At 44.0% G+C, this 13,472-nt stretch overlaps 1 protein-coding gene across 2 annotated transcripts in view; it reads right to left on the bottom strand.

Moving 5' to 3' along the window:
* fat3a (FAT atypical cadherin 3a) overlaps window positions 1-13,472 on the bottom strand; it is a 188,136-nt gene that overhangs the window by 43,813 nt on the left and 130,851 nt on the right. For both annotated transcript variants that reach the window (XM_031878215.1, XM_031878214.1), the window contains exon 4: window positions 1,381-1,442. In XM_031878215.1, coding sequence (XP_031734075.1) covers window positions 1,381-1,442 — 62 coding nt within the window. The remainder of the gene's footprint in view (window positions 1-1,380; window positions 1,443-13,472) is intronic.

Here is a 13,472-nt window from a genome sequence, read left to right on the forward strand (position 1 = left end):
ACACACACACACACACACACACACACACACACACACACACACACACAGAGAGAGACACACACAGAGAGAGAGGGGGAGGAGTGTATGTGCATGTGCCAGTGCCTCTCTGTGTTTATCAACATCACTAATTAGCTTAATCAGAAACACCTGTGTCCTTGCAGCCTTTTCATGGAGATAAAACAGGAAAACACCTCTCAAACAAATCCTCAAAACTCCCATAACCGTAGCTCCTATTGCTCCGATATTAATAATTGAGAGGAAGGATGAGTTGAAGAACAGATCCTGTAAAAATTGTGTCTGTAGTGTAAAAAATGTGGCTGAACTGGCGACCTAGAAATGGGGTACCGTGTTCTGTGGAAGATGTTTTTGAAGCAAAATTTAACATTGGTCTCTATGGAGCAGAAAGTTTCCTCTCAATTATAGGCTTCTGTGCCAAATGTGTAAATCTGTGGGATTCCACAGTAATTTGTCTACAACAAGGACAAAATTAGCTACTTTTAAATCTAAAATTATGCATGAAGAGTGAAGATTGTGGACACAGTAGCAAAACAAATGTTTTTTTCACAAGAATCTCAAGCTGCTCTTCACTCTAGCGGTGACATCACGCACTCTAAGCTGCGCAATACACACCCATTATAAAGTCAGAAAAGGACTGAAAAAATCATAAAAGTTAAATTGCTGCAGCTCAGAAAGTGTAAAAGATATAAAAATGCTGAATAATGTGGCAATAGATCAGGGTTTTCTCAACATTTTAAAGTTGAAATGGTGTCTGTAGCTGAAAATATGAGGAAGTTGAAGGATTTGAAAGTTGAAGAAGTTTAAGAGGATTTGGATAGGGAGAGGATATTTTCTCCATTGAAATCCCATTCAAAATTAAAATTGCAAAAAGCTTAATAATTCATAAAGCATAAGAGATAGAAATATGAAAAGTCATAGCAGAATGTCATTAAAGAGCTGAACATTTTGATAGTTGAACGGTTTCTGTAGCTTAAAAAATGAAGAAGAAGAAGAGGTGGGACGGAAGAAATATAAGAAGAAGAATAAAGAGAAACAGGATAACAATAGCATTCCAACAATTATTTCAACTTCTCAGTGTTCTGCTGTCTGAAAATGAAAAGTCAGTCGATTCTACAAACTAGAGAGATACAAGCTTAATATTGAGTCATCGCTCATCACTTAAGTATTATCAATAAAATAATATATATTTTTACAATAATACCAACGCAAAACCCTTCAGAGCTGTGTCTATCATCTACCCTCTGCTGCCCCTATCACACTGATGTTTTCATTCTTTGTCCTGTATCGCTTATCACACACACACACACACACACACACACACACACACACACACACACACACACACACACACACAGTCCTCACCTCTAAAACGTGTTCTGTTTGTTGTTCACGGTCCAGTTTCCTGGAGGTTGTGGTGATCAGACCTGAGACAGAAAACAGCAGAGAAAACAATTAGATAAAAGACAAACACAGACACACAAACACAAACACAAACACACACACACACACACACACACACACACACACACTCCGTGGTGCCAGTAAGCCAAATGAGCAAAGTGACATTGTAATTAGTTGTAGGTGTCAGACACGATGGCTTTTTCTATTAACATTGAATGAGAGAATGGGAGAGAAAGAAAGAGAGGGAGCCACAGATGCAGTTATTAGTGTGTTTTGAATGTTGGTACATGTTTGACTGACTGTGGGTTAGCTTGCTGCTTGAATAATAAAGAGGACTTTAAAAAAGGGAGAGGAGGGAGGCATTGTCTTTAGATCTTGCATAAGTTTAAATCACAGCATCATGATCATACACTTGGATGCTAACATCTGAACATACTTGAGGAAGATCATTAATATACATTCAAATAAGATTGGCCCTAAAATAGACCCTTGGGCGACCCCTATTGTACAACTAGCATATGAGGACCACGCATCACCGACTAGTACATTGTTATATGTACTAGAGCTTATTTTCAAGGATTTCATCCAGTACAGGGCATCAACAGATAAATAAAATGTAGACATTTGAAAGTAAAACATTAGGATTGATTGTGTCAAATCTAAAATCATGCTTCCAACAGCACCACTTTTATCAAGATAACTTTTGATATATTGAACAAACAATCTATTTGCTGTGTCTATTAAATTATGCTTTTGGTGTAGAGAAAATTCACCTTCATTTAAATGACAGACTAAATGACATGTTAGAAGCTACAGGGAGGATACTATAATAAATACAAGCTTTATGGATAGATTTATCAGATGAGTTAAAGTTATAAACTTATATTTCTTAACAAATCAATATTAAAGACAACTATTGACTAAGATCAAGGACTTTTATTACTGCAGATTCTAAGACATTTTCAATTGTGAAAACTGTTTTTTTCAGGTTCAGACACTTAATCTCACACCAAAATTCTTGGCCTAATACTGTACCGAGTCTACAAGGATGAATTCAAGATTGTAGCTATTGGTTATTTATCTTCTATCACTTTTGATTGTTCTTTATTACCAAATTTTGATCTGCTTTACCCTCCTATTAATCTTATTCATATTTTCCTCAACAAATTTGCTAATATCCCAGATTTGTTGATTAGTTTAATAAAATAACCATCTTTAGCCTGTCTCAGTTCTTTTACTACTTTGTTTCACAACTCCTGAAATGTTCTCTTATGTAATAAACCAGATTGAAGAGCTGACTTCAATGCTATGTCTCTGCTTCATTAACCTCCAATGATACTCATTTAACCAGGGTAGATTATATTTTTGACCTTTTGCAAAATACATTTTTAGTTCTACTCATTCTGTCCAGATGCCTTTTCTGTCATCAGTAGAACGACAGTAGAACGTCATTCCAGGTGGAGTACTTTAATTTGTGTGTATTGAGGATTTTGTTGGGAGAACCATAGAGGATGCTGTTGCAGTAGTCGAGTCTGGAGGTCATGGTTGAGAATTTCGGTGGTGGCAGAGGACAGGGAGGGTCGGAGGCGTGCAATGTTCCTGAGGTGAAAGAAGGCAGTCTTGGTGATGTGGTTGGCGTGGGGTAGGAAAGAGAGGGTGGGGTCGAGGATGATACCGAGGTTGCAGACCTGTGTGGAGGGGGTGACGATGGAGCCATCATTGTTGAGGGAGAAGGGCTGGGCTGAACGGGTGAGAGAGTTAGGGCCGATGATGAGTATTTCAGATTTATTGCAGTTGAGTTTGAGAAAGTTCTGTTGCATCCATGATTTTATATGAGTGAGACAGGTGGTGAGAGTGGAGTGGGTGACGGAGGTGATGGTCTTGGAGGAGAAGTAGAGTTTATGTTACATTAGACATCAGACTGACATGCTAACAAGCCAGGAGCATCTGACTCCAGTTCCTGCATCTGTTGGTGTCAATTTATTAGCAGGATGTGACAGCACTCCACAACTACACAACACACACACACACACACACGCACAGTGGGTCTATTAACTACTGTCTCTCTGTATGCATCCAGCTGCTGTGTCACAGCATCAAAGTCACAAATGACAATACACACATACAAAAACCCACAACATCTCACACACAGAATGTTTTCACTCAGTAACACTTACACACCCACACTCACTAATAAACACATCAAGACCTTAAGACATCAGTGCATGTTATTATAAAAATACCCACACACCGACACAGACATGCTTGCACTTCTATAATTAGATGCTGAAGAAAAGATTGCAAAATTAGAGTAAACTCACACACAATTCATTCACCTCACCACACAAAGACACACCATCTGTTGTGAAGTAACCCACCCTCCCCCCTTCTGACAGAAACCTAATTAACAAAAACCAACAACATTCCGGCATCATCATGTTGCATCATTGCATGTTATGAGTGTTTAGTTCTCAGCAGCTGTCCTGTCTGCATTAGCATTTCACTAGCTGGACTCCAATAAACACTAATTAGGACACGCACGTATACGTGCATTTGAGCATTTATTTATAGTCCAACATGTCTGTATGCATGTATGTATGTACATCTGTGTTTGATTAGTACTACTCAGCCATGCAGACGCACATGTGTGCTTGCGTTTGACTCTTAACTAGGCTGACCTGAACCTTTGACAGTTAGTAACCAACATCAGGTCAGTATTTAAATAAAGCATTTTTTTATTTTTTTTATTAGATTATTATATTGTACCCCAAAAAGCACTCCATGATGTGAAAATAGTGATCCCACATTATTCATTAAGCATCAATAATAAAGGTGAAGGCTGCAATTCTAATCCAATAGGCCTATGCTTCTTGTCAATGTATCCTATCATGAATTTGGATAAAGTGATTCATTTTATAAAATGAGTTGATGTTTTTCTTTAATAAATCAACTTTCTTTAATAAATATAAGTCATCAGTGCTGCTTCCTTTGGTGTGCGTGGAGGGAGAGCAAACATTTTTTTGACCGCAGTGAAAATGTTGAGGTTAAATGCTAACAAATATGGATTGAAGCAGAATATTTTGTTCGATAAAAACATGTGCATTTTTTTCAAAAACTTTTAACTTTTGGACTTCACAACGCTGTGGAGTTATTGGAAATCTTTGGATCAAACAAGTCAGGAAAAAGGTTGATATAGACTTCAAATGTCAATATTATAAAAGATGCTCTCAAAACATTAAATCATGCCAAAGTTATCTGGGATCCAAGATTTAAACCAAAAGCTCTGTTAGTGGGCCTAATATTAGAAGAAAAGTGGGCCCAGAAAGCAGGTTAAACAAATTAACCCTGAACTCTGAATAAAATAACCGGGAACTCTGAGTAAACCAACCCTGAACTCTGAATAAAATAACCCTGAACTCTGAATAAACCAGGGGCGGGCTGTGCATTTTATACCTGGGCCTTCACTGCTGTCCTGCAGCTGAAACACAGCTACGGTTATTATTTGTTTTATGTAAAAATGAAGCCAACACCTATAAATACACTAACTGCAGAGAATACGCCGAGAGTGCGTCTCCTCTCTGCTCTGACTGCAGCTGGGACTGCTGCGCAAGGCTTCTGTGAGAGTACCCGCCTGTGAGTGCTTTGGGGCTCACGGCAGCACCCGCTGCTCGTTCACGACAGTCAAAACACCAGAAAAGTCTCCAATAGCACCAGAAAAAGTCGCTAGATTTGTCGCTAGTAGCTTTTGACAAAAAAAGTCACCATGAGGGTTTGGAAAGTCGCCAGATTTAGCGAGCAAGTTGCCAACACAGGCACCGGCTAAATATGTCCCCAGAGCAACATTGGATGTAACAATGGTTCCTATCACATATAAAACCAAACAAAAATCCATCTTCATAAAAACAAGTTGTACAACTAATAATATATAAACAAGCATATTAAAGCTACTGTAGATGTAAAAAATGCATTTAACTTACCAAAGCTGCTGTTCACTATTTAAAGACAAAGTGCATCCTCCTTTCTTTGTTAACAAAGAGTTCAATCTCACGGTGTTCAGTACATCCGTGCATTTTAGTTCTAGTAAGAAGTCCTTCTGGATTCATGGACGCCAGCGAAGACAGTCGAGCCTCCCCAGTTCTATTTCTTGAATAGGTTTTAATGTGTTTGAGGGCTGAAAATGTCCGCTTGACAGAGGCAGCAGATATTGGGATTGTCACCGCCCAACATGTCACACTAGCCCACTGACCAATCACGTATGGCTAGGCCAGCTAGCAGGCTCTGGCATGTCAAAGAATACGCCCAACATGTCAAACTAAAGATCTGATTGGTTGAACACTATGACAATCAACAATATTGTCCCCATTCACTTAAACTGCAAAGGGATTCACTTGTGAGTCTGCAGGCCTCGGGCCTCTCTTCTTACTTAGAGACACAGAGGTGAAATCTGATTGGATAAAAGCTCTACTTAAAACAAGCTGCACTGGAAGCAGAGCAACTGAGGAAGACAGTAGCTGTGCAATGAGAAAATAAGATAATGGGAAAAATATTTTTATAAATTATAATACATGTAGTGTATTTAAGAAAAATTATAGAATTATAAAATAGCTATAACTTTGTGATTCTGTTTAGGCCAGCAGAGAAGGCTTTGCGAAGAAGGAGCGGCATCTCACTAGAGACAATCAGACAGCAAACAGAGGCATATCTGCAACATCAGGCTCAGGAGGACTTCGACCCTACCACACCTCCTCCTGATACATCACTTCCTTTCCACATCAAAGTGTCACCGCCATCAGTGAAACAGAAAGCGGCTGAATTAAATCCTGCATACAACCATAACGTCTTGCCCACAATGCCAAGGCACACTCAGCGGACTGAGTACTTGTCAGCATCAGGATACCAGAGACACCTGCCAGATCATCCCATCTCACACCCTCTCTCCTCCAACAAGACCAATCAGGAGCAGGACTCCTCTTCATTCAGGCACATTCAGGCACTCACGTGCCAGAGTCATCCAGCCTATTTTTCTAAGAACAACACGCACGACTCTGCTATTACTCCAGCTGCTAACATCATAGACTTTGCCAAATATCTGGCCCACAGAGAGTTAGTAACCACAGGGCTCAGTAAATTCGATGATCGTCCCAAGAGCTTCAGAGCATGGCAGTCTTCCATTTTCAATGCAACTCAAGGCTTAGAGCTAACAGCCAGTGAAGAGTTAGATCTGTTGGTAAAATGACTTGTAAAATAAATTTCTGAACACATGAAGAGAATTCGAGCCGTCTACGTTACCAACCCACAAGCCACACTTCAGTTGTCTTTGACTAGACTTCAAGAGTGCGATGCAACCCCTGAAGTGATCGAGAATGCAATATTTAAGCAGACAGCCTTCCTCGTCTCACGTCGAAGGAAAATATCAAACTAAGAGAACTTAGTGATTTACTCATGGAGCTCCTTTCTGCCAAAGAGGATGGTTACTTACCTGGTCTTAGTTACCTTGACACACCCCGTGGCATTAAACCAATCGTAGAAAAGTTGCCCCCCAATCTACAAGAAAAATGGCTTTCTGCTGGTTTGAGCTACAAAGAACGCTATAGTGTTTGCTTTCCACCATTCTCTTTCTTTGCTGACTTTCTACACAGTCAAGCCAAGGCCAGTAATGATGCGAGCTTTGTTTTAACAGAGAGCAGCCGCACTCATTACCACAGTGAAAGACTGATAACCAGGCAAGATGGTATGAATGCTGCTCTATCGGTCCATAAGACCGACGTGTCCACTACAGCAGAGTCAAGCTCAATGCATGGAGCTCAGACAACTAAAAATGGCAGTAACGATGCAGTCAAGTACTGCCCACTTCACAATAAGTCTCACCCCCTAGAAAAATGTAGAGCCTTTAAAATGAAGCCACTGGAAGAACACAAAAGGTTACTCAAGGAACACAGGTGATGTTTCAGGTGCTGCTCTACAACTCATATGGCCAGGGAATGCACAGTGGAGCTGAAATGCAATGAGTGTTAGAGTAACTGACACATCACAGCCATGCATCCGGAAACCACTTTCTCACCAGTGATGTCTCCTACAGCAGAGTCGGACATCGAGCAGCAAAGCAGCGACCCTCTAGAAGGGACGTCAAAGTGCACAGAGGTCTGCGGAGAAGGTCTTCATGCACGATCTTGCGCAAAGATAAGTTTGGTACGTGTTTTTCCACAAGGACAATGAGAGCACTCAGTCAAGATGTATGCCATCCTTGACGACCAGAGCAATCGTTCACTGGCCAGATCTGAGTTTTTCCAGCTTTTTGGTATTCAAGGTGGACTTTCTCCGTACCTGATGAGAACCTGTGCTGGGACCACTGAAATGGTTGGAGGGAAAGCAGTCGGTTTCCAGGTAGAGGCAATGAATGGGGAATTGTGTTTTGACTTACCACCACCTATTGAATGTAACGAGATCATGAGCAACAGATCAGAAATCCCCCTACCAGAGGTTGCTCTTTTCCATGCTCACTTGAAATCTGTGGCGCCGCACATTCCCCAGCTCGATTCTGAAGCACAGATGCTCATGTTATTGGGAAGAGACCTTATTGGTGTTCACAAGGTTAGACAACAAATCAACGGGCTCCACAACGCACCCTTCGCCCAGCGTTTGGATTTAGGGTGGGTGACAGTAGGGGAAGTTTGCATTGAAAGTGTCAACAAGCCCACGGTAGCTGTCTTCAAAACTAATGTCCTGCAGAATGGACGTCCATCTTTTCTGTAACCATGTCAGAATCACATCCGTGTCAAAGAATAACCAAGCTACGGCAGGGAGCAGAGCCTGCCCGCTGAAGACAAACTTGGATTAGGCGTGTTCATTAATACAGAAAATGATAACAAACCTGCCTTGTCCTTTAAAGATGAGACATTACTGAAAACCATGCAGGAAGGGTTTCACAGAGATGAGCAAAACAGCTGGGTTGCTCCCCTGCCATTCACGTACCCAGAGCTTGCCTTCCAAATGACCATGCTCAAGCCCTCTTCCGCCTTCACTCCTTGCAGCGCACACTGAAAATCCTGAAATGAAAGAACAGTTTCTTGCCTTTATGGCAAAGCTCTTTGAAAATGGACATGCAGAGGAAGCACATCCTCTCCCTGAAAATGCAGAATGCCGGGCCAGATACGAGTTGTGTTTGACTCAAGCGCACAAGAAGGTGGCATCTCTCTTAACAGTGTCCTGCTCTCTGGCCCAGACTTAAACAACTCTCTCCTTGGAGTACTGCTGAGGTTCAGAAAGGAACTTGTTGCACTAACAGCTGACATCCGACAAATGTTCTATGGCTTCTTTGTGAGAGTAGACCACAGAAACTACTTGAGATTCCTCTAGCACAAGGATAATGACGTGACAAAGGAGGTAACTGAGTACCGCATGCGAGTCCATGTCTTCGGGAACAGCCCTTCACCTGCAGTGGCGATATATGGCCTACGAAGAGCTGCCCAAGAGGGTGAACGAAAGTATGAATCTGACTCACGCCATTTCGTTGACAGGCACTTTTATGTAGACGATGGGTTGATCTCCCTCCCGACTGAGGCAGAGGCCATTGATTTGCTGAAGCGCACTCAAGCATCACTTGCACAAAATCGCCTCAAACAGTGTTGCAGTGATGCAAGCTTTCCCTCCTGAAGAGCTGGCTGCAGGCTTAAAAGACTTGGGGCTTGGTGAAGAAGCTCTGCCTGTTCAAAGAAGCCTTGGTTTGTGCTGGAACATAGACTCTGACACTTTTACATTTAGAGTAGCAGTGACAAGCCGTTCACCCACCAGGTAGTGCTATCCACTGTCAATAGCCTCTTCGACCCATTGGGCTTTGCTGCACCAGTGACAATCAGAGGGCGAGCACTGCTCAGAGCACTTTCTGCTGACGTGTACGACTGGGACACTGAACTTCCAGCAGACAAGTTGAATAGCTGGAAAACGTGGGAAAAATCACTACGGGATTTGAGTAACATGCATCTTTCCCGCTCATACAACAGTCCTTCTCCAGTGCCAAATACACTGAGCTATATCTCTTCTCCGACGCCTCAAACTGGGCCATAGGTGCAGTGGCTTATTTGAGGGTTGTCACCACAGATGGGCAGAGTAAAGTCGGCTTTGTGCTTGGAAAAGCAAAGCTAGCCCCTCAAACAGAACCGACTACCCCTCGCCTTGAACTTTGTGGAGCTGTGCTGGCTGTCGAAAAGCCAGATGCGGTGAAGTTTTATTGTGTCAGCAAAGTTGTCCTCGGATACATCCACAATGACTCAAAGTGTTTCTTTGTATGCGTGCAGAACCTCGTTTACCGTATACACCGGACAACTTCTCCTAAACAGTGGCACCATGTGCCAACAGATCAAAATCCAGCTGATCTGGCCACCAGGTCTGTGCCTGCATCACAGCTCATCAACACAATGTGCTTCTGTGAGGACAGCTGTGTTCCATCAAGCACCAGGGTGAGTTATAACAACGACAAACCCTGGTTTACAGCAGAACTCAGGCAGCTAAGGCCATGTCCATACTACTCCGTTTCTATTTGGATGCAGAGTTGTCAAATAGAAACGATCTCCGTCCACACGGGAGTTTCAGCATCATTCTCGAGTTGATCTGCATCCACACGGCAGCCTTCGAAGGCGGACAGCACGTGACCATTAACGTACACTGGGCATGCGCGTGACGGTGTAAACAGGAAGTGGATTGCTTGCTTAGTTAAAAAAAATACGACAGAGTAATAAAGTAGTCTTTAATAATGAAAGGTTGTATTTGATACTTAAGATCTTCCTCTAAAATCTTCCTCTATAAACTGAAACAGACAGATCGTGGAAAGTTTTAGAAGTTTTATTTTTCAGACGTAGTTACAGCGCTGCGGGTCTATCTCTCTCTCTCTCCCTCTCTCTCTCACACACCAACTTTACTTTAAAATCAACACTTACATGTAAACGTTTACTAGATTATGGGTCCATAAATGTGGTCAACACACGTTGATCACTCGTCTCACTCGTTTCCTCTGTGTTGTTGTCTGTTTGTCACTCCTAGCTTTGAATAGCATTTATTGCTAACTGTAGCTTCAGACAGCCGCTCCGTGGGGGCTGATGACGCCGCTCGCTAATCGCTCCAATAACAGCTGCTTCCTACCATGTTATGGGTCAAGAAATATGGTAAGCACACGTCTAACGCGCTTCCCCTCGGTTTCGTTGTTTGCTCTCGTGGCTCTGCTTGGTGGCTGGAAGTCCCTCTCGTACTGCAGAGCAGCATTTATGCATTGTTCGCTAACAGTTTCTTTGTGAACCTCACAATAGTTGTGGAGCACAAAACAAGCATATATGACAAAGGGAAGGTCCTCCATGTTTATGTCCATTGCCCTCCTTAAAGTTGCAAATCTTGCCTTCAAACGTCCGAATGAACATTCAATCACCATGCGTGCCTTGCAAAGTGATAGCCCATAATACTGCTCCTGTGGTGTAGCTCCGCCATTGGGATATTCCTTCATGAGATACGGCATCAGGGGATAAGCTGGGTCACCCAGCAGAAAAACAGGGACAGCATCTTCGCCCTCTATCAATTCTTTAGGGCATGGGGGAATTGCTCCATCTTTTAGGGCACAACTCTAGCTCTGAACATCATGTAACATGTCCGACTAGCTAGCTTCTAAGCTAATTTTAACATTACCGCCAATGGGGAAATGCTAACCGCGATTAGCATTTAATACAACACAAATGCTATTCTAAAAGAGCGAATATAATATATCTTCGTACATCTTTTCATGCTTCATACAGACATACTTACAGACTAAGGTCTCTCAAGGCTACCAAATGGAAGAAGTAAAACGAAGCAGCGTGTCTTCTCATTAGAATCTAAAAACAACGTAGCTCACTCGTAGCTCTGAATAGCATTTACGGCTAACTGGCTTGGCCGCTCCATAGGGCTGATGACGCGCTGGTCACGGTGCTCGCTAATCGCTCCAATAACAGCTGCTTCCTCCACAAAAATGCAGACTTTTACTGCAGCAACGCTTGAAATTAGTTATCCATGTTGAAATGAATCGCTGGTCGCCCTGCCTGTTTGTTTTCTTCCGGGTACAGGTCACGTGATAGTGAGTGTGATGAATCAGGGACGGAGACGTCAAGGCTGCTAATAACCAATCCAGTAGCGAGCACGGGTGTGGGCTCATTTTTTCTAACACACATCCGTTTCCGACCGTCCACACTCAACCATAACCCCGGAGTTTTCAAATACCTCCAACCTCGGGGGAGTTTTCAGACTCCTCCATTTAGGGTGCTCCAAAACTCCAGCGTAGTGTGGCCGCTCAGTGTAAACGTAGCAAAAACGGAGTAATGTGGACATGGCCTAAGACTGCAAAAGGATCAGGCATTTAAGAGTGGGGACAAGGACTTGTATAAAGAGTCAAAGTACAGGTTTAGTAAGGCGGTGAGAGACGCTAAACGACTGAAAACTAGAAACTGCAACACCAGCTCTCAGCAAATGACTCTGCTTCTGTCTGGAGAGGCCTCAGACAGATCACCAACTACAAGCCAAAAGCCTCACACTCCATGAATGACCTCCGCCTGGCAGACGAGCTGAACGAGTTCTGTCGCTTTGATAGACGATGGGACAGCCCTGACTCCATCCCCCACAGCTCCATCAACCAGCCCCGGACCACCAGGTCCCCCTCCCCCAGCCCAGCAGGGGCCCATGCCTCTGTATCACCCATTCCAGTGTCCCCCCACCCCCCTCCCCAGTGACGACTCTCTATTCTGGAGAGAGACGTTAACAGGCTTTTTAAAAAACAAAACCCCCGCAAAGCAGCCGGCCCATGCCACATACCAGCCTCCTTCAAGGTCTCCATCATCATCCCCGTCCCCAAGGGGATGATGGTCATGATCATGAAGTCTTTTGAGCGCCTTGTCCTGTCCCACCTTAAAACCCTCACCGACCCACTCCTGGACCCCCTGCAGTTCGCCTACAGAGCCAATAGATCTGTAGACGACGCAGTCAACTTGGCCCTTCATTTCATCCTCCAGCATCTGGACTCCCCAGGAACCTACGCCAGGATCCTGTTGGTGGACTTCAGCTCTGCCTTCAACACCATCATCCCATCTTTGCTGCATGACAAGCTCTCCCAGCTGCACGTGCCCGACTCCACCTGCAAGTGGATCACAGACTTCCTGTCTGACAGGAAGCAGCACGTCAAGCTGGGAAAACATGTCTCTGCCTCCAGGACCATCAGCACCGGTTCCCCCCAAGGCTGCGTTCTTTCCCCTCTGCTCTTCTCCCTGTACACCAACAGCTACACCTCCAGTCACCAGTCCGTCAAGCTCCTGAAGTTCGCGGATGACACCACCCTCATTGGACTCATCTCTGGTGGGGATGAGTCCGCCTACAGGTGGGAGACTGACCATCTGGTGACCTGGTGCGGTCTGAACAACTTAGAGCTCAACACTCTAAAGACAGTGGAGATGGTTGTGGATTTCCGGAAGAATGCAGCTCCACCAGCCCCTATCACCCTGTGTGACTCCCCCGTTGACGCGGTGGAGTCCTTCCGCTTCCTGGGCTCCATCATATCCCAGGACCTCAAGTGGGAGCTGAACATCAGCTCCATCACAAAGAAGGCTCAGCAGAGGATGTACTTCGTGAGGCAGCTGAAGAAATTCAACCTGCCAAAGACAATGATGGTGCACTTTTACACAGCCATCATTGAGTCCATCCTCTGCTCCTCCATCACAGTCTGGTACACTGCAACCACTGCCAAGGAAAAGGGCAGGCTGCAGCGCATCATTCGCTCTGCCAAGAGGGTGATTAGCTGCAATCTGCCATCCCTCCAGGACTTGTTCGCTTCAAGGACCCTGAAGCGAGCAAGAAAGATTGTAGCCGATCACTCTCACCCTGGACAAAAACTGTTCATGCCCCTCCCATCTGGCAGGAGACTGAGGTCCATCAGGACCAAGACTTCACGCCACATAAACAGCTTCTTTCCATCCGCAGTCGGGCTCATTAACAGAGCCAGGGACCCCTACTGACTCTGTCATCCCCAGGACAAATTCCTACCGGTCACT

This window comes from Anarrhichthys ocellatus, unplaced genomic scaffold (assembly GCF_004355925.1).
Source record: "Anarrhichthys ocellatus isolate YVR2014 unplaced genomic scaffold, GSC_Weel_1.0 scaffold167, whole genome shotgun sequence".
Taxonomy (NCBI): domain Eukaryota; kingdom Metazoa; phylum Chordata; class Actinopteri; order Perciformes; family Anarhichadidae; genus Anarrhichthys; species Anarrhichthys ocellatus.